The sequence below is a fragment of the Alosa alosa genome, chromosome 20, assembly GCF_017589495.1.
Source record: "Alosa alosa isolate M-15738 ecotype Scorff River chromosome 20, AALO_Geno_1.1, whole genome shotgun sequence".
Taxonomy (NCBI): Eukaryota; Metazoa; Chordata; class Actinopteri; order Clupeiformes; family Clupeidae; genus Alosa; species Alosa alosa.
This window is the reverse complement of record NC_063208.1, coordinates 29,310,310-29,325,186: the sequence shown is the minus strand read 5'-3', so window position 1 is coordinate 29,325,186 and position 14,877 is coordinate 29,310,310. Positions and strand designations below refer to the sequence as shown.

The 14,877-nt window shown below is 38.3% G+C and overlaps 1 protein-coding gene across 1 annotated transcript; it reads right to left on the bottom strand.

Annotated features, from left to right (window-relative positions):
• Positions 1–300: 300 nt before the first annotated feature.
• LOC125284788 (choline transporter-like protein 4) lies at positions 301–14,188 on the bottom strand. Its single transcript, XM_048228908.1, has 22 exons — positions 13,519–14,188; positions 13,269–13,317; positions 13,107–13,180; positions 12,924–13,002; positions 12,366–12,465; positions 11,998–12,129; positions 11,848–11,908; positions 11,243–11,354; positions 10,997–11,080; positions 10,800–10,912; positions 10,421–10,543; positions 9,738–9,837; positions 9,441–9,533; positions 5,167–5,269; positions 4,631–4,890; positions 4,084–4,178; positions 3,874–3,968; positions 3,616–3,689; positions 2,793–2,863; positions 2,513–2,607; positions 1,667–1,751; positions 301–480 (listed from the first exon to the last, which is right to left on the bottom strand). Exons 1-22 carry the CDS (start codon positions 13,571–13,573, stop codon positions 380–382), a joined length of 2,154 nt encoding a protein of 717 aa, XP_048084865.1. The 5' UTR covers positions 13,574–14,188; the 3' UTR covers positions 301–379.
• Positions 14,189–14,877: the final 689 nt, after the last annotated feature.

Genomic DNA, 14,877 nt, shown 5'->3' with positions numbered 1-14,877 from the left:
AATCGTGTTTATAACAACCTTGCCGCTGCCTCCTATACTAAAAAGATTGTTGTCTACAATGCCAGCCAACACATCCAAAAGTCATTTCAAGGTATGTTTATCCCATTTCCTTGTGAAAAGCAGAGCTTTTCATTTCAGTGAAATGGCTTTGTTTTTGCTCATGTTCTAAATTAATTAGCAATTACACTCTTTCAAATATCTAATCCTATATCACTCTGCTCTGAGAGTCTAGTCACAGCAGCTACAGGCAAAGGAATCACTTGTAAACTACAAAAATCACTTGACGCAATGATTTTAAGATATGCTTATATGATTTTTAATGATATGGAAGGTAAAGAATATGACAGAAATGCCACAGGATTGTCTGTGTTGTTTAGGTTCAGAAGATCATGGAGTCAGTCTTGCGGAGGATCCTCATTAGGTTCCGTGTTGTGTAATATGGGCGGAGTACGGTGCCATCATTACGCTCAAAGTCATCCACTGTGTGAAAAAAATACATTTTATAACACTATGAACATAACCTGTACAAGACAAAATGTAATATATTAAAACAAAAGGTAACACTTTACTTGATAGTATCGACATAAGAGTGACATGACACAGTCATGGCCATATGACACTGTCATGAACCCGAACCCTAACCCTAATCCTAACCTCTAACCCTAAACCTAACTTGTTATGACAAAAACCGAATGTCACTTAATAACAGAAGCGTTACGTCATAAACATTTATGACTTGTTTCTGACACATTCATGACAGTGTCATGTCACTCTTATGTCGATACTGTCAAGTAAAGTGTAACCAAACAAAATTACATAACGTATAAACCATTGCTAGCCGTGGCAATGCTCTTGTGACAACCAGCTGGTTTCTGCCATAGTTTTGTTGGTCTATTTTTTTCTCCATCCTGTTTTTTTGCTAGTGTTTCATGTTTCCACATCTACACTTCAAAGTGATTGAACATACATTATTGCTGTGGATCTCAACGCTTGTATTAGCCTACTTTATCTATTTGAGTTGCCTAGTAACATGAGTGCCACCATGAGCTTCCTAAATTAGGACCGTGGCAACAATCTTACTACGGCTTACAACTGTCTGATCTACAGACTCTCCAAACTCCAAATACAAGCAAGGTAACACGCACCACAGGAGGCAAACCGAAAACAGGAATGCATTAGACCTGGCATTCACAGAACAATCGCAACATAAACATTGATGTAAAAATACAATACTGGCTGATGCAATCATTGTTCTAATTGCATTTTCATCTAGCCACTTAAATTGCACTATAGCCTACCACTTAGGGAACAAAGCCCCATCACCAAGGCCAAATGCTGTATCTTGCAACGCGAAAGTTGAACTAAGTTTGTGAATCTGGCCTGTGAATCGGATCTAATTCAAAATGTAATGGGTACTTCCTTGGGGCAAGCTTAACACTTTCACCAAGTTTCAAGAAAATTTGAACAGTATCTGACAGAGACAGACACACCAGACCATAATCAAAGCATAACTTCCTTGTAATACTGGTCTGTAAATAGAAAAAAAGTGAAATGTTTCATACCAAAGGGCCTTTTGGTATGTAAAATGGGATTAGACTATAATTTAGGTAAACCACATTTTGTTTCAATTAATTTCCACAAGCATTTAGATAAAACAGGTACTCACTGTAACAGATGAAGAGTACTTCCACACTCATTGTGTACACACTGAAGAAGGCCTGGGATATGAGATAAGCTCCCACAATGATGACCTGACAACATACAATAACCAAACTAAAAATGTGTGTATTTCATTTTTATTTACTAGTAGCATTGTACAGTGAGTAATGACACATGTATCTAATGCCTCTTTTAATTTACATTTACCATCATTAGGCCAAATTAGCTGTTTAGCAAAGTTATTACAACCATATGTATTTATTTCTCTGTCTCTTCATTAGAATTCAACCACAAAAGGCAGGAAATATGTACAGTATAAAAAACACAAACATCCCAGAAAAGTAGGCTAAAGATACAAGTGTAATGACCCCCTTTTGCACTTGAACTTTCCTGAACTGTTGTGAAGACCGTCTTTAAATTCTTTAAAGTAACCAAGTTCTTAATTAGACCAATACAGTTTTAATTAATTTTTTTCTGGCCAGTCCAGCTTTTGTCATGCTGAATAAAATCATTCCCAATCAGAAAGAATGGCATGGTTAATTAAAATCTGCCTAGACTTTTCAGCAGTCATGATTCGGACAATATCCCCAACACCATTAGCAGAAATGCAGCATCCCAAATCATGACAGACCCTCCACTGTGTTTCATCGAAGGCTACAAACATACATCCTTCAACCTTTCTCCAACTCACATATTAACAACTGGACTAAAAAAAGATAATTGATGATAATTGTATGAGACTGAGAAATAAATATATGGTTGTCATTACATTACTAAAATAACTACACTAATAGTGGCCTAAGACACACACAAAATTATTTTGAAGCAAGTATAACAGAGAAACAACACTTACAATGACTGGGACCCAGGCATAGTTCAGTTTGCTTGCCTGGAAGATGTCATGTGGGATTGTGATGGTGCCAGAGGTCACCAAAAATGCCAGCACACCTTAAAACAGTTTTAGAATCATGTGAATATTTCCTTTATTTCCATTTAAGTATTAATAATACCTAATAATTCCAGATTTACACACCAACTTTGAATTGACTGAAACATGCTGGGTTTGCTTCAGAAAAGGGAATGTTTTTAATGATGATGATGAAGCCAGGTTTGATAGCCTGTTGTTTTCTTACCTACTGTTCCCACTACCAACATTTTGCCAAAGAAAAGCAGCACATCTGCTACACTATCCAAAGTCTCCACACTGTTAATGAAACAGAAAGTTAAAGAGTGCTGTCAACCAATGAACATTTGATTGGAACTTGGATGACTTATGTCGCGCAGTCAGGGATATGTCCCAACATATTCCTCATACAAGTTATTTGGTTGATATTATCTACATCACACTTTGTGGCATGGCTCAAAACAGTTGGGAGAACCTAAAGCAGGGGTGGGCAAACTGCGGCCCGCGGGCCGGATCCGGCCCGCCAAGCACTTTCATCCGGCCCGCCGAGCATTTCATTTGGTTATCAGGCTGCTCGCTATTTTTTTCCTGCGATAGAGACGACTTTACTGCAAACTGCTTTTCACTCTCCTTAGAGAACGTTTACAATGTCAATGTAAAAACATCATGTTAAATAGAGATAACATCATGTTAAACTAAGTTAACTCTTAGTTATCTCCTTTGCAGCAGATCTAACATGAACATTATGCGATCCATTTAATTGGGAACGCGTCTGCACTCACGAGAGGGAGAGAGAGCCGCAGGTTCCAGCTGGCTTGTCATTGTTTATAATTGATATCTCCTTCTTATAAGAAACTTTTAAAAGGAAATCATGAAGGCAACAGTAGTTCCCACAACTGACCATTTAAAAACTGTGAGTTGTGTTGTACGGCCCGCCGGCCAATTTTCAAAACCCAATGTGGCCCTTGAGCCAAAAAGTTTGCCCACCCCTGCCCTAAAGAAAGAGCAGCAACATTAGGCGATGCTTCAGTAAGACAAACAAGAAATCGTACCGTAAGATATTCCTTTTCATAAGCCTGTGTGCTTCCTTGGCTGAATTCCAAAAGTTGTACCCATACACAGATATCTGTTGAGCAAGGGAAATTCAATTACTTTTCGCAATGAATCCTTCTTGACACTGTGTAACGTTCATAAGATGTTTCTATAAAAGACTAGAGTATTTATAGGACTATAGCATTCACAGACTAAAGCTTAGCACATAGTATCACTGGAATTACATATAAATGTGGCATAACATAGAAAAAACTGACCACAACATGGGCATTTGAGTTCATGATCTGTAAAAAGGAAGTCAGGCAGCAGTACGTGATATTGTTGATACATCTGCTGAGTGGGTTAGACGGTCCTGTTGGAAGACAACAATAAAAAACACAAATGACCAAACATCTTCACAATTTGCAAATGCGCTAAACATGAACCGTAACTGTTAAGTTTACATTGTTGTGAGAGAAAGTACTTACCTCTACTTTTACGAGACAAAAATTCCAGAAAGATCCGAGAAGGCTGGAACAATGGGAGAACACTCGAACCAAAAGCCAGGGATCCTACATGGTACCTTCACATTGGACAGAAAAGATAAATTAAGTATATAAGTAAGTATATATACTCTTTTTGATCCCGTGAGGGAAATTATGTCTCTGCATTTATCCCAATCCGTGAATTAGTGAAACACACTCAGCACACAGTAAAGTGAAGAACACACTAATCCTGGCGCAGTGAGCTGCTTGCTACAACAGCGGCGCTCGGGGAGCAGTGAGGGGTTAGGTGCCTTGCTCAAGGGCACTTCAGCCGTTCTTACTGGTCGGGGTTCGAACCGGCAACCCTCCGGTTACAAGTCCGAAGCGCTAACCAGTAGGCCACGGCTGCCCCCAATTATGTTAAATTGCCAGCCAGTTATGTTGAATATTCTAAAGTACTTAATTTTTTGTCAATGTTAAGTTTTATTCTGTTTTGTTGTGTGTGTGTGTGTGTGTATTGACATTCTTGTTTTTTGTATTGTGGTCTTACTGTAAGTTGCGCATAAGAGCCTGGGACAGCGGGTGGGCCGGGATATCGCCTGGCTTGTCAAAAGCCCAGAAGTAGGCAGTGAACGTACCCGCCAGTGTGCAGTGACTCAGGGTGAGGAAGAAGTTCGCACACCACAGGAAAGCCACAAAATTAAACACCTGCAGGTAGACTATGGTGTTCTGGAACAGGCCAGTGTTGTCGTACTTGTGGAACATACAGGTCACTGTTAGACAGCCTGAGAACTCTGAAGAGTCAAATGTCTAGACAGGAGACAGATTCAGTGGGAGAGTTGTGAGAAAGACGAGGAGAAATGAATGAAGTTATTTACACGTGTGGTCAAATAATGCATGAAGTGGAGTGAATGCATGAGGCCTTGACCACACCTTCACTAAAACATATGCCTAACTTCAGGATGAGCATGTAAAATATGAATGATGCACCATAACCTTCCTGGCCATGCCATGCACATTACTATGGTGAGCAATCAACAGTTACACATGCTAGAAGGGAAGCAACAGAAAGTAAGTGTAACTCACAGTTGGACTACAACTCTCCAGGCCTGTAACAGAGATGCAGGTTCCAGCTGTGGTTTTCAGTGCTACTACTCTGTATAGAGGAGCCGCAGAAGTAGCCAGATATCTAGGGAGGGTCAAGGTTCTTGAACACAGGACAGATTAGCGGACTAAAAGAGACTACAGAAAAAAGGTAATGTACGTGATGTACAGGAAAATGCCTAGGCCTACAGCACCACCCGCTATGAATAACAAATGTAAGGTACAGTCAGCGATCGGACGTGATTTCAAGCTCATAACATTTTTTGTCATATTCACAAAGATTTCCTCACGATCCGCTAGCTGCCCATCCCGTCGGTCTGAAAACTAGAAACAAGCTAATTGGCGGCAGCCTGTTCCCCAAACAAAAACACTGTGTGGAGTTTCTCTGGGAATACTTAAGAGGAGGGGTGAACTACCTCTATGGTGTGTTTTGTTTGGTCTTTGATTAAAATATAGTGTTGTTTTGGACAAAAGCCAAAAGAAACTAGAAATGCAATTCCGAGGAATTACACGAGGGGATGCAGTCTGCTGGTTAGGGTGTTGGTGGGGCTGTTGAGCTTGCTGCTAGCTGGTTGGTAGGGTAATTGTGATGCCTGCAAAGGTGCTTTTGGAGTAACCAAATTTGAATCTTGTGTGACATGGCATTCTTGAGATATCATACTCAAGGTGTTTTTGACCTTGACATTTGACCTTCAACCTCCAACTTCAACTCACTTCATCTTTGAGTCCATAAAAACACTAGTACCAAATTTGAAGCATGTACGTCAAGCCGATCTGGAGATATAATGCTGAATGCATGAGATATGGCTGGGACTTTTATTTTGACACACAGGAAACACTTTAACAGGATGTGTAGTTCAGGTAGAGCTAGATTGTATGCTTAGAAGCTGAGACAGTTGAATTCCTCACAGGTGACACCTGTGCCAGTGTTCTGATTAGCCTGGGAACTGCTCTGAGAACTACTTAACGAGCGCAGCTGGCTCTATTATGACATCACAGCCCCCATTCAAGTCTATGGGGGAAAAATACACTTTTAATTACAAATATCTCAAAAAGTATAAACTTCTCAAAAATGAAAAATGGATAGGACGGTAAAGACTTGGAAGATCTACGGAACGGTGCTTCAACCAAATTTGTACGTTAAGCGGTTTGGGCTGAATAGCGCGCACAAAAAGGTAAAAAGAAAAATAATAATAATAACTAGAAAAGCATTTCCTGAAGGAAATACAGTGCATGAAAATGCAAAAAATATTATGTAAAATATCATACAGAGTAAAAACAAACTATATTGGTTGCTAGGTAGATGAGGTTTAACCTGTTGAGGAGTGAATTCCTTAAGACAATGCCGTTCCCCAGAGAGTGAATTATTTTCCTGGCTCCAGCAGTGTTGCTCTAAAAATGCTAACTAGCATGCTAACATGCTAACTATGTTAACCATGTTACTTAGCTAACCTAGCTGATCATTTTTAGCAATTATGCTAACTATGCTAACTAGCATACTAACTATGCTAACCATGTTACTTAGCTAACTTAGCTAATCATTTTTAGCAGTTTTGCTAACTATGCTAACTAACATGCTAACTATGCTAACCATGTTACTTAGCTAACTTAGCTAATCATTTTTAGCAGTTTTGCTAAAAATGTTAACATGTTAACTATGCTAACCATGCTAACTAGCTACAGTGGGTAGGAGTCATAGTTGATGACAAGTAACAGTTACAATGGCTGAACAGTTAAAAAGTTCAGTAGTTTAAAGGGTTAAATTGTTTAACAGTGAAATATTGTAGTGAGGACTTTTATTTTGAAACAGTTTTTGGCAGAGGAAGCACTTGAACAGGATGTGTAGTCTTAATAGGGCCAGTTTGTATGCTTAAAGCCTGAGACTGGCAGTTGATCCAGGTGGTCTGAACACCTGCCATAGGATTCTAATTGCTTAATGGCCGTATTATGATGTCATAATCGGCAATGTTAAGTCTATGGGGATTTTTAAAAAGTTTTTCTTTAATAGTTAAAAAAGTATAAAAGTTTCAAAGTTGAAAAGATATAGCAGCTTGGTCTGTTTGAATACCTACGTTACAAAGTTTGAATGAAGTTTCTAAGTTAAAATGTGCAAGAGAAATTGCGTACGGAAAAAGTGGTAAGCGGAATAATAATAACTAGAAATGCAATTCCAAGGAATTATCAGTGCATGAAAATGCTAAAGTTGTGATGTAAAATATCATGTATAGTTAAAACAGATAATACAGAGATGGTTACTACGGTGATGCTAGGATAGACATGGTGGTTGCATAGCTTAATAAAAGTTGATAGTTTAAAAGTAGACTGTTTAAAAGCTGAATGTAGATAGTTTAAAAGTTGTTGATAGACAGTAGATAGTTTAAAAGTTGTTGATAGACAGCTAGTTTAATAGATAGTTTAAAAGTAGACCGTTTAAAAGTTGAAGGTAAATAGTTTAAAAGTTGACGACAGACTGGAAGTTGAATGAATGTTGATATTCAAATAGTTTAATGGCTGTGTATAGGTAGATATTTGACGATAACTGAAAGTTGGAATGGCTCTAATGTTTGCTAGCAGTTATGCTAAGATTTTTAACTATGCTAACCATGCTACTTAGCTAATGTTTTATAGCAGTGCTAGCAATGCTAACCTTAGCTACTTTTTTCTAGCAGTTTAATGAATGTTGATGTTCAAATAGTTTAATGGCTGTGTATAGGTAGATATTTGACGATAACTAAAAAGTTGGAATGGCTCAATTTTGCTAGCAGTTATGCTAAGATTTGTTTTGCTAACCATTTTCTTAGCAATGTTTTATAGTAGTAAATGCTAACCATGCTACTTAGCTAACTTAACTAACATTTTCTAGCAGTTTTGCTAAACATTTTCTAGCAGTTTTGTTAAACATGCTAACTATGCTAGTAATGCTAACATGCTAACTTTGCTAACCATGCTAACTAGCTACAGTGGATAGGAGTCATAGTTGATGAAAAGTGTTGACAGTTGATGACAAGTTAAAAGTTGTTGATAGACAGCTAGTGAATGTATATAGTTTAAAAGTTTAAAAGTTGAATGTAGATAGTTTAAAAGTTGTTGATAGACAGCTAGTTTAATAGATAGATAGTTTAATGATAGTTTAAAAGTAGACCGTTTAAAAGTTGAATGTAAAAAGTTCAGTAGTTTAATGGGTTACATTGTTTAACAGTGGATTATTGTAGTGAGGACTTTTATTTTGAAACCGTTTTGGGCAGAGGAAACAGTTGAATAGGATGTGTAGTCTTAATTGACCCAGATTGTATGCTCTACGGCCCTCTGTACCCCGTAACGGCCGTCGCCGGCTGCAGGTGGCCTGAACACCTGCCATAGGATTCAAATTGCTTAACGGCCGTATTATGATGTCACAATCGGCAATGTTAAGTCTATGGGGATTTTTAAAAAGTTTTTCTTTAATAGTTTAAAAAGTATAAAAGTTTCAAAGTTGAAAAGTCATACCAACCCGATCTGTTTGAAGACCTACGTTACAAAGTTTGAATGAAGTTTCTAAGTTAAACTGTTCAAGAGAAATAGCGTACGGAAAAAGTGGTAAGCGGAATAATAATAAGAAGTTGCCTAGGAAGAACAGTACAGTGCATTTTCATGCACTGTAATAAGAAGTCTCCGGATTTCAATAGAGGGGATCAAATTAAAATATAAACATATACAAATGTCTCCACCAGGATTGAGTACAATGTTTCCCTCTTCACTCACCAACATGGGCCCCCCGCCTCAAAGAAATTATCAACCCACAAAACACCACACGCTCCCTCCGCTCAACTCACTCAAACCACCTCCACATACCCAGAACCAGACTCAGGACCATGGGAGATAGGGTTTTCTGTGCTGGTGCCCCATGTCTGTGGAATGCCCTCCCTGACACCTTGAGGGCACCACAATCCACTGACTGTTTAAAAAAAGGTCTTAAGACATTTCTTTTTAGCAAAGCTTTTGGTCCCCTTTAGATGTTTTTTTAAAACCTTTTCTTTTTCCTTAAACTGCTCACCTTTTTTTGTTTTTAACCTGTAGCACTTTCAGATCTACTGTATGATGAAAAGTGCATTATAAATAAAATGTATTATTATTATTATTATTATTATTATTATTATTATTAAATGTGATGTCATGCAAAATTGCTAACTGCACCTTTAAAGCACCCAAACACTATAACAAAAGATTCTGTACACTGACAAAAAAAAAATCCTCAAATTTACACAATGAAAGGATACAGGGATGTCATTCCCCAGAAGGACATACACACCACCAGCAAAATGAAGGTGATGAATGGATAGACTGCTGTTGAGGTCACATAGCTAACTGCCCTGTATTTCAAATAGTGAGAATACCGTTAAACACACACTACATTGAAGAACTGGAATCATTTATAGTCTCTTATTTCAGGTAATCAAAGCTATATTTCCACCCTTCAAACAACATCACTCAATCATTTGAATTAGGATCATATTAGGAACAGTTCTAGAGGGCTGACACATTACAGATATGATATGAAGAAACAGCCACCATACTTGTTGGACTCCTCGAGAAGATCCACAGCTAAGGAGATACTCTTCCCAAGGCTTATGAGCACTAGAAGCATGATGACTTCTATCACTACTATGATGATTACTGTCATGGAGAAAAGGTTAAATTAATTTGACTCTTTGTACTTGGATCTCGGATATTTGTTTTGTGAACAAGCAAAATAGTACATGAAAGTGGTAAATGGTTATGTTTGCTTAGCAGATGCTTATATCAAAAAGTGACTTACAACATAGGTTAACAATAAACATTACAGTGGCAAAAAAAAGAAAAGCAAACAGTAAAGTAAGCACATTTTCAAATCAAATCCTACATACATCCTTAATAGACTATAATAATATCTTCAAAAACCATATAAACCATAACCATAAATAATATCTACAAAAGCCATAAACATTTACAAACTATGACCCTGTAAAAATAACTAATAACATAGATGCACATTGAAAAGCTGAGTTTTAATTTCACTTGAACGTACAACACTAGGTACATCATTAAACCAACAAGGAACCCCGAACAAGTCCGGACTGTGATCTCTTAGAGGTTATGGAAGGCTGATTGATACAGGCGCTCGTCCGAGTATATTCATATTCCAATTCAACTCAATATATCTAAATTGCTGATTTATTGACAACCATTTTTCCACAAATAAAATAGATTAGTGACTCACTGAAAGCTAGCCACGTCTCTTTGACTTGAAGATAAAAAGCAAAAGTAGAGCTGAAACTCAAATCACTGAGGGACATTTCCGAGGTGAGGTGTTTGGCGTACTCCAAATGACAGTGGTATATTCCTAAAAACAGTACAATGATACAAAATAAGGTAGCAGTATTACGTTTTATATAAAGCAACATATGCCACATTATATAAATTGAAGAATGACTTAGGTCAGTTAAAATGCAGGACAGAAATGAGGGAGAAAAAAGCTTTTACAGGTTCTTTTTTCATTCAACTACTGGTATTGATTTCTGTTACTGATGTCTCAGTAACTGTTATATCTATTTAATCAATTCTACCATTTAGAATACTGTCAGCAGCACAGTTAATACCATAAGCTCCAACACCCAGCACTCCGAGAATGACAGTCAGCACTAGTACACATGCCAAGTATCTCAGCAACAGAAGAAAGGCTGCACTGACAACCATGGCTGCAACAAGACCTCTGAAAAATATATAGAGATATTGAAGGGGTCAAAACCCATAAACATTTCAAATGAAAAGGCTAACAAAGTATCTAGAAACGTACAGTAAGATCCAGTGCAAAGACATGGCAAAGTCCTCATAGATCCTAACCCAAACACCCCTGTTGTTGATGGTGGATATTATGTCACTGTGAGAACAGAAAGAAACACAGATCAGAGGGACAAATTACCTATTATGACAGATAGAGTCACATTTTCATTAGTGCTTCAAAGAGTTCTTTTGTTTAGGACATTGTGCCAATTGTTGCTAGTTTTTGGCAGTAGTAGAGTCCCTGTTTTGTTTTTTTTACCTGGTAGCATTCACTATGGCACTAACGGTCTCACTGAATGACAGTTGATCTGTTATGGTGAAGTTAATGGTCGTATTCAGTAATTTTGAGTTTGTGAGACACCTTCCAGATACTGGAGAGGAAGACACAGAGAAAAACAGGCATGTTTGTGTGTGAGAGTGAGAAAATAATGTAAAGTACTATATGCTCCAACATTACAGCTGCTATAATGAATCAATTAATAATAATCAATGAAATAAACATTTAAACAAATCACCAACTTTTTTGATAATAAATTAATTGGATTTGAATCATTTCTTTAAAAAAAAATGACTGTAAACATGGCTGCTCAATTGGAATATGATCCACCCCTTTCATTCTGCTTAAAATTCTAATCGGATTTTATTCCAATCAAAGAGTTTATATGTGTAATTTTTATTCCGATTGAGCCATTCTTCTGATTCTAATTAAAAGTGTCCATGTAAACCCACCTAATGACACCAACCTGATTAGTGTTTTGTGGACAAAACAAGACATTTAAGGACATTATCTTGGGGTTTGGTCGACACTGGTCAACACACACACAAGCTATATATATATATACACACGCAAAAAATATGACTTACCTGATTGAGCTGGTGTATAAAAAGACGGGCATAGATCTTCATCAAGGATCTGCTGGACAGTCTTAGTTGTGGAAACATAAAATAGAAATTAAGAGATCAACCATGATGAATTGAGAGGATTAAAGCAATATGCACCAAACTGTGTATTACCAGAGTGGTTGTTTTCAAATCAAGACGGGGGTCACAGTATTCCTGCTGGAAATAGTCTTTGGGCTGAGCACCTGGGGCATACGCAGCATTTGGCAGCATCCAGTATTGAGAAGGGCACTCCTGGACACACACCTATATGTGGCCAATAGCGGAGGGTACGCCAGACAGAGAAACATAAAGAGGAAAGTGATAACTGATGTCATGGGAACAAAATGTCCTTCTCATAATCATTTCCAAGACCATATGAATGAAACTATGACATGACTGTTGATTGCGGGGCAGGTATGTGTTCAATGCATAGGTAAATATCCTGATATATGATTAGAAAAGTGACACTTTTTATTTGAAAGAACAGATGGAGCAGATACCTGCGTTGTGGGACATTGGACACCACCCAAGACAGCAGCCATAGAATTGGTCGATATGTCACATTTTAAAAGGTCAACGTAGAAAACACTGGGCTTCAGTCTAGTATAAGATATAAGAATAACGAGCTCAAAACCTTGCCACTTGCCACAAAGCCTTTTGACGTGCTGTAATATATTTGAGGTGACAAATACACAACTTAAGAATATAAACAGGAGAGAGAATGGCAATATTCTAGCCTGGGTTTTCCCATGCTGCCTTGCGCGCGCGATTTAATTCGCGCTGCAAGGCAGCCTGGACACCATGGAGCATTTTCGCCTGAGATAGGGGACCAATCACAGAAAGGAGGGAGGGCAGCAAGACGATAACGGCACACCGAAGCCGTTATGAGCTACGTACAGAGGCATTTGATAGACATTCGTAGCGCCCAATAAACGGCTCTGGGCATTCGTAAACCACGTTTCAAATACGAGAAAATGAATGCCTAGTTCCCAGACCCCGTCTCATTTGAGATGAGGGTATGACGTTAGCCAGGCTAGCAATATTCTACAATTACTCACACATTGGTACCAGCCCCACAAAATGCCCCTGTGGAGTTGCGGGCATGCAGAATGTTTCGAGGGTCTCCAAGGAGCCATGCTAGTAGGGGAACAAAGTGTACCATTACTGTTTTTTGCATACAAGAACAACACAAATATAGGCTGTTTTTGTTGGACAGGACGCCCTGGTGATTATAAGCTTACCCGTCACACCAACGGTTATGTAGCCAGCAACGGCCGCCAGGAACAACAGGAAACAAATAGGATCTGTACAATTTCTTTTAAAGGAAACAAAGAATACCAGTGACCGGTAGGCTGGAGTTGCAGTAAGTAAAAATAAAGTATGAAAATTCGAGAAGCACTTACCTTTGCCGGACTGGCCCATTGAAAGCAGGCTCATAGGGAGCCAAATGACCTAAAACATGACAGAACCTTGGATTAATTCAAAGGATGCTTGCTCACCTCATCAGATGTGTTTTCACTGTGTTAGTTAAATGTTTGTCAGTCCCCGTTTCACTTAGTCCTAACTTGTATAGTCTAATCTTCATGTAGCGCTATCTACATTAATTCCACCTAAAAATCGAACACAACCGTAGAACAAATGTCCTCCACATACCTTCTTCCAGTTCTTCCTGTTTGTGCATTGCTCTTTCATAAGAGCGACTGATCATTGTGCCAGCTTTTTACACTAGGCTAGCTATTAAAGAGCCTATAAACGTCTTATGTCAGCCTGGTGGCAAAACCTTTGCTGCATAAGATATAACTAACCTCAATAATGCAAGTTAATGCAACTGCTGAAGGCTATCAGGGTAATTCATTGTGATGTAATGGAATCGCGGCTATAGTTCTATGACGTAAAGAAAAATGCGCTACAACCAAAGATTCTAGAATCTTTGGCTACAGGCTACCACAGAGCTTTGGACTACCATACTTGCCATACACACCTCTCATGTGGCACTGCCTATGAAGGCCTAAAGTCGGCTAGGGGCTAGTAGTAGAGCCGCTGGGAGACATGACTCTATGGGGACGAGGGGAGGCAGGCTGTTGTGAAAACAGGCTTAGGCCTATGCTCTTAATTTTCTACTCGTTAGTCTTCTCATATTGTTAAATTATTATATTGTTTTGTATTTGTATGTTGCTTTGGACAAAAGCGTCTGCCAAGTCCCAACCATAACCTAGTCAAGTTTCAAGTCAAGTTTATTTATATAGCGCATTTCATACACAGAGGTCATTCAATGTGCTTTACATAAACAAAAGCAAACATTAATAACAAATTAAATCTTAAAATAGCAATAGTGAAAGAATAGTTTAAAAGGTAAAGATCATAATAATAATAAAAATAAAATATCCAGCTCTACATCCCAAACTGCCCACTGCGGTCTTCCTATGAGTGTCCGTGTTGACCAGACATAAACGCTAGGTCAAATTGAAGACTCTTCCTCAGTTGTTCCTCGTTAGGTGAAGTTGCCTGCTCTGCGTTCCTGTGATAGTTTTGGGTCTTTCAAGAGGGGTCTAAGACGTATTTGTTCAGCTTACATTAGGCTAATTAATTAAGTGGTTCTTGTGAGTTATGGTTTGTATAATAATGATAGGCTATTGTTTATTTTCATTACTGACCATTGATATTGCATGGGCATTATTGTCATTACTGCTATTTTCCTTATTGTAATCGTACCAACTTTTGTTTACTGTTCATTTTTAACTATTACATTATTTTGTAAGTAGCTTTGGTCAAAAGCTGCTCAATTCCATAATCATAGCATCACCATGTTAACTGTTACATTATTTTGTAAGTCGCTTTGGTCAAAAGCTGCTCAATTCCATAACCATAGCATCACCATGTTATAACATCCTAATGTTCTTATGGGGGCACGTAAGCTTTCTTTTGCACTTCAGTTCCGCACTCTGCGTTAACGCGTATTCTCATTAACACTTGTCGCACAGCGCGCAAATTCGAAATCAAGGCGGCCTTATG

What these genes read in the sequence shown, in the direction of transcription:
- LOC125284788 (XM_048228908.1), bottom strand. Translation starts at nt 13,573, where the DNA reads ATGATCAGTCGCTCTTATGAAAGAGCAATGCACAAACAGGAAGAACTG. An exon ending in ACAGGAAGAACTGGAAGAAG is followed by an intron (nt 13,318 to 13,518) that starts GTATGTGGAGGA and finishes GTCATGTTTTAG; the next exon opens with GTCATTTGGCTCCCTATGAG. An exon ending in CATAACCGTTGGTGTGACGG is followed by an intron (nt 13,003 to 13,106) that starts GTAAGCTTATAA and finishes TTCCCCTACTAG; the next exon opens with CATGGCTCCTTGGAGACCCT.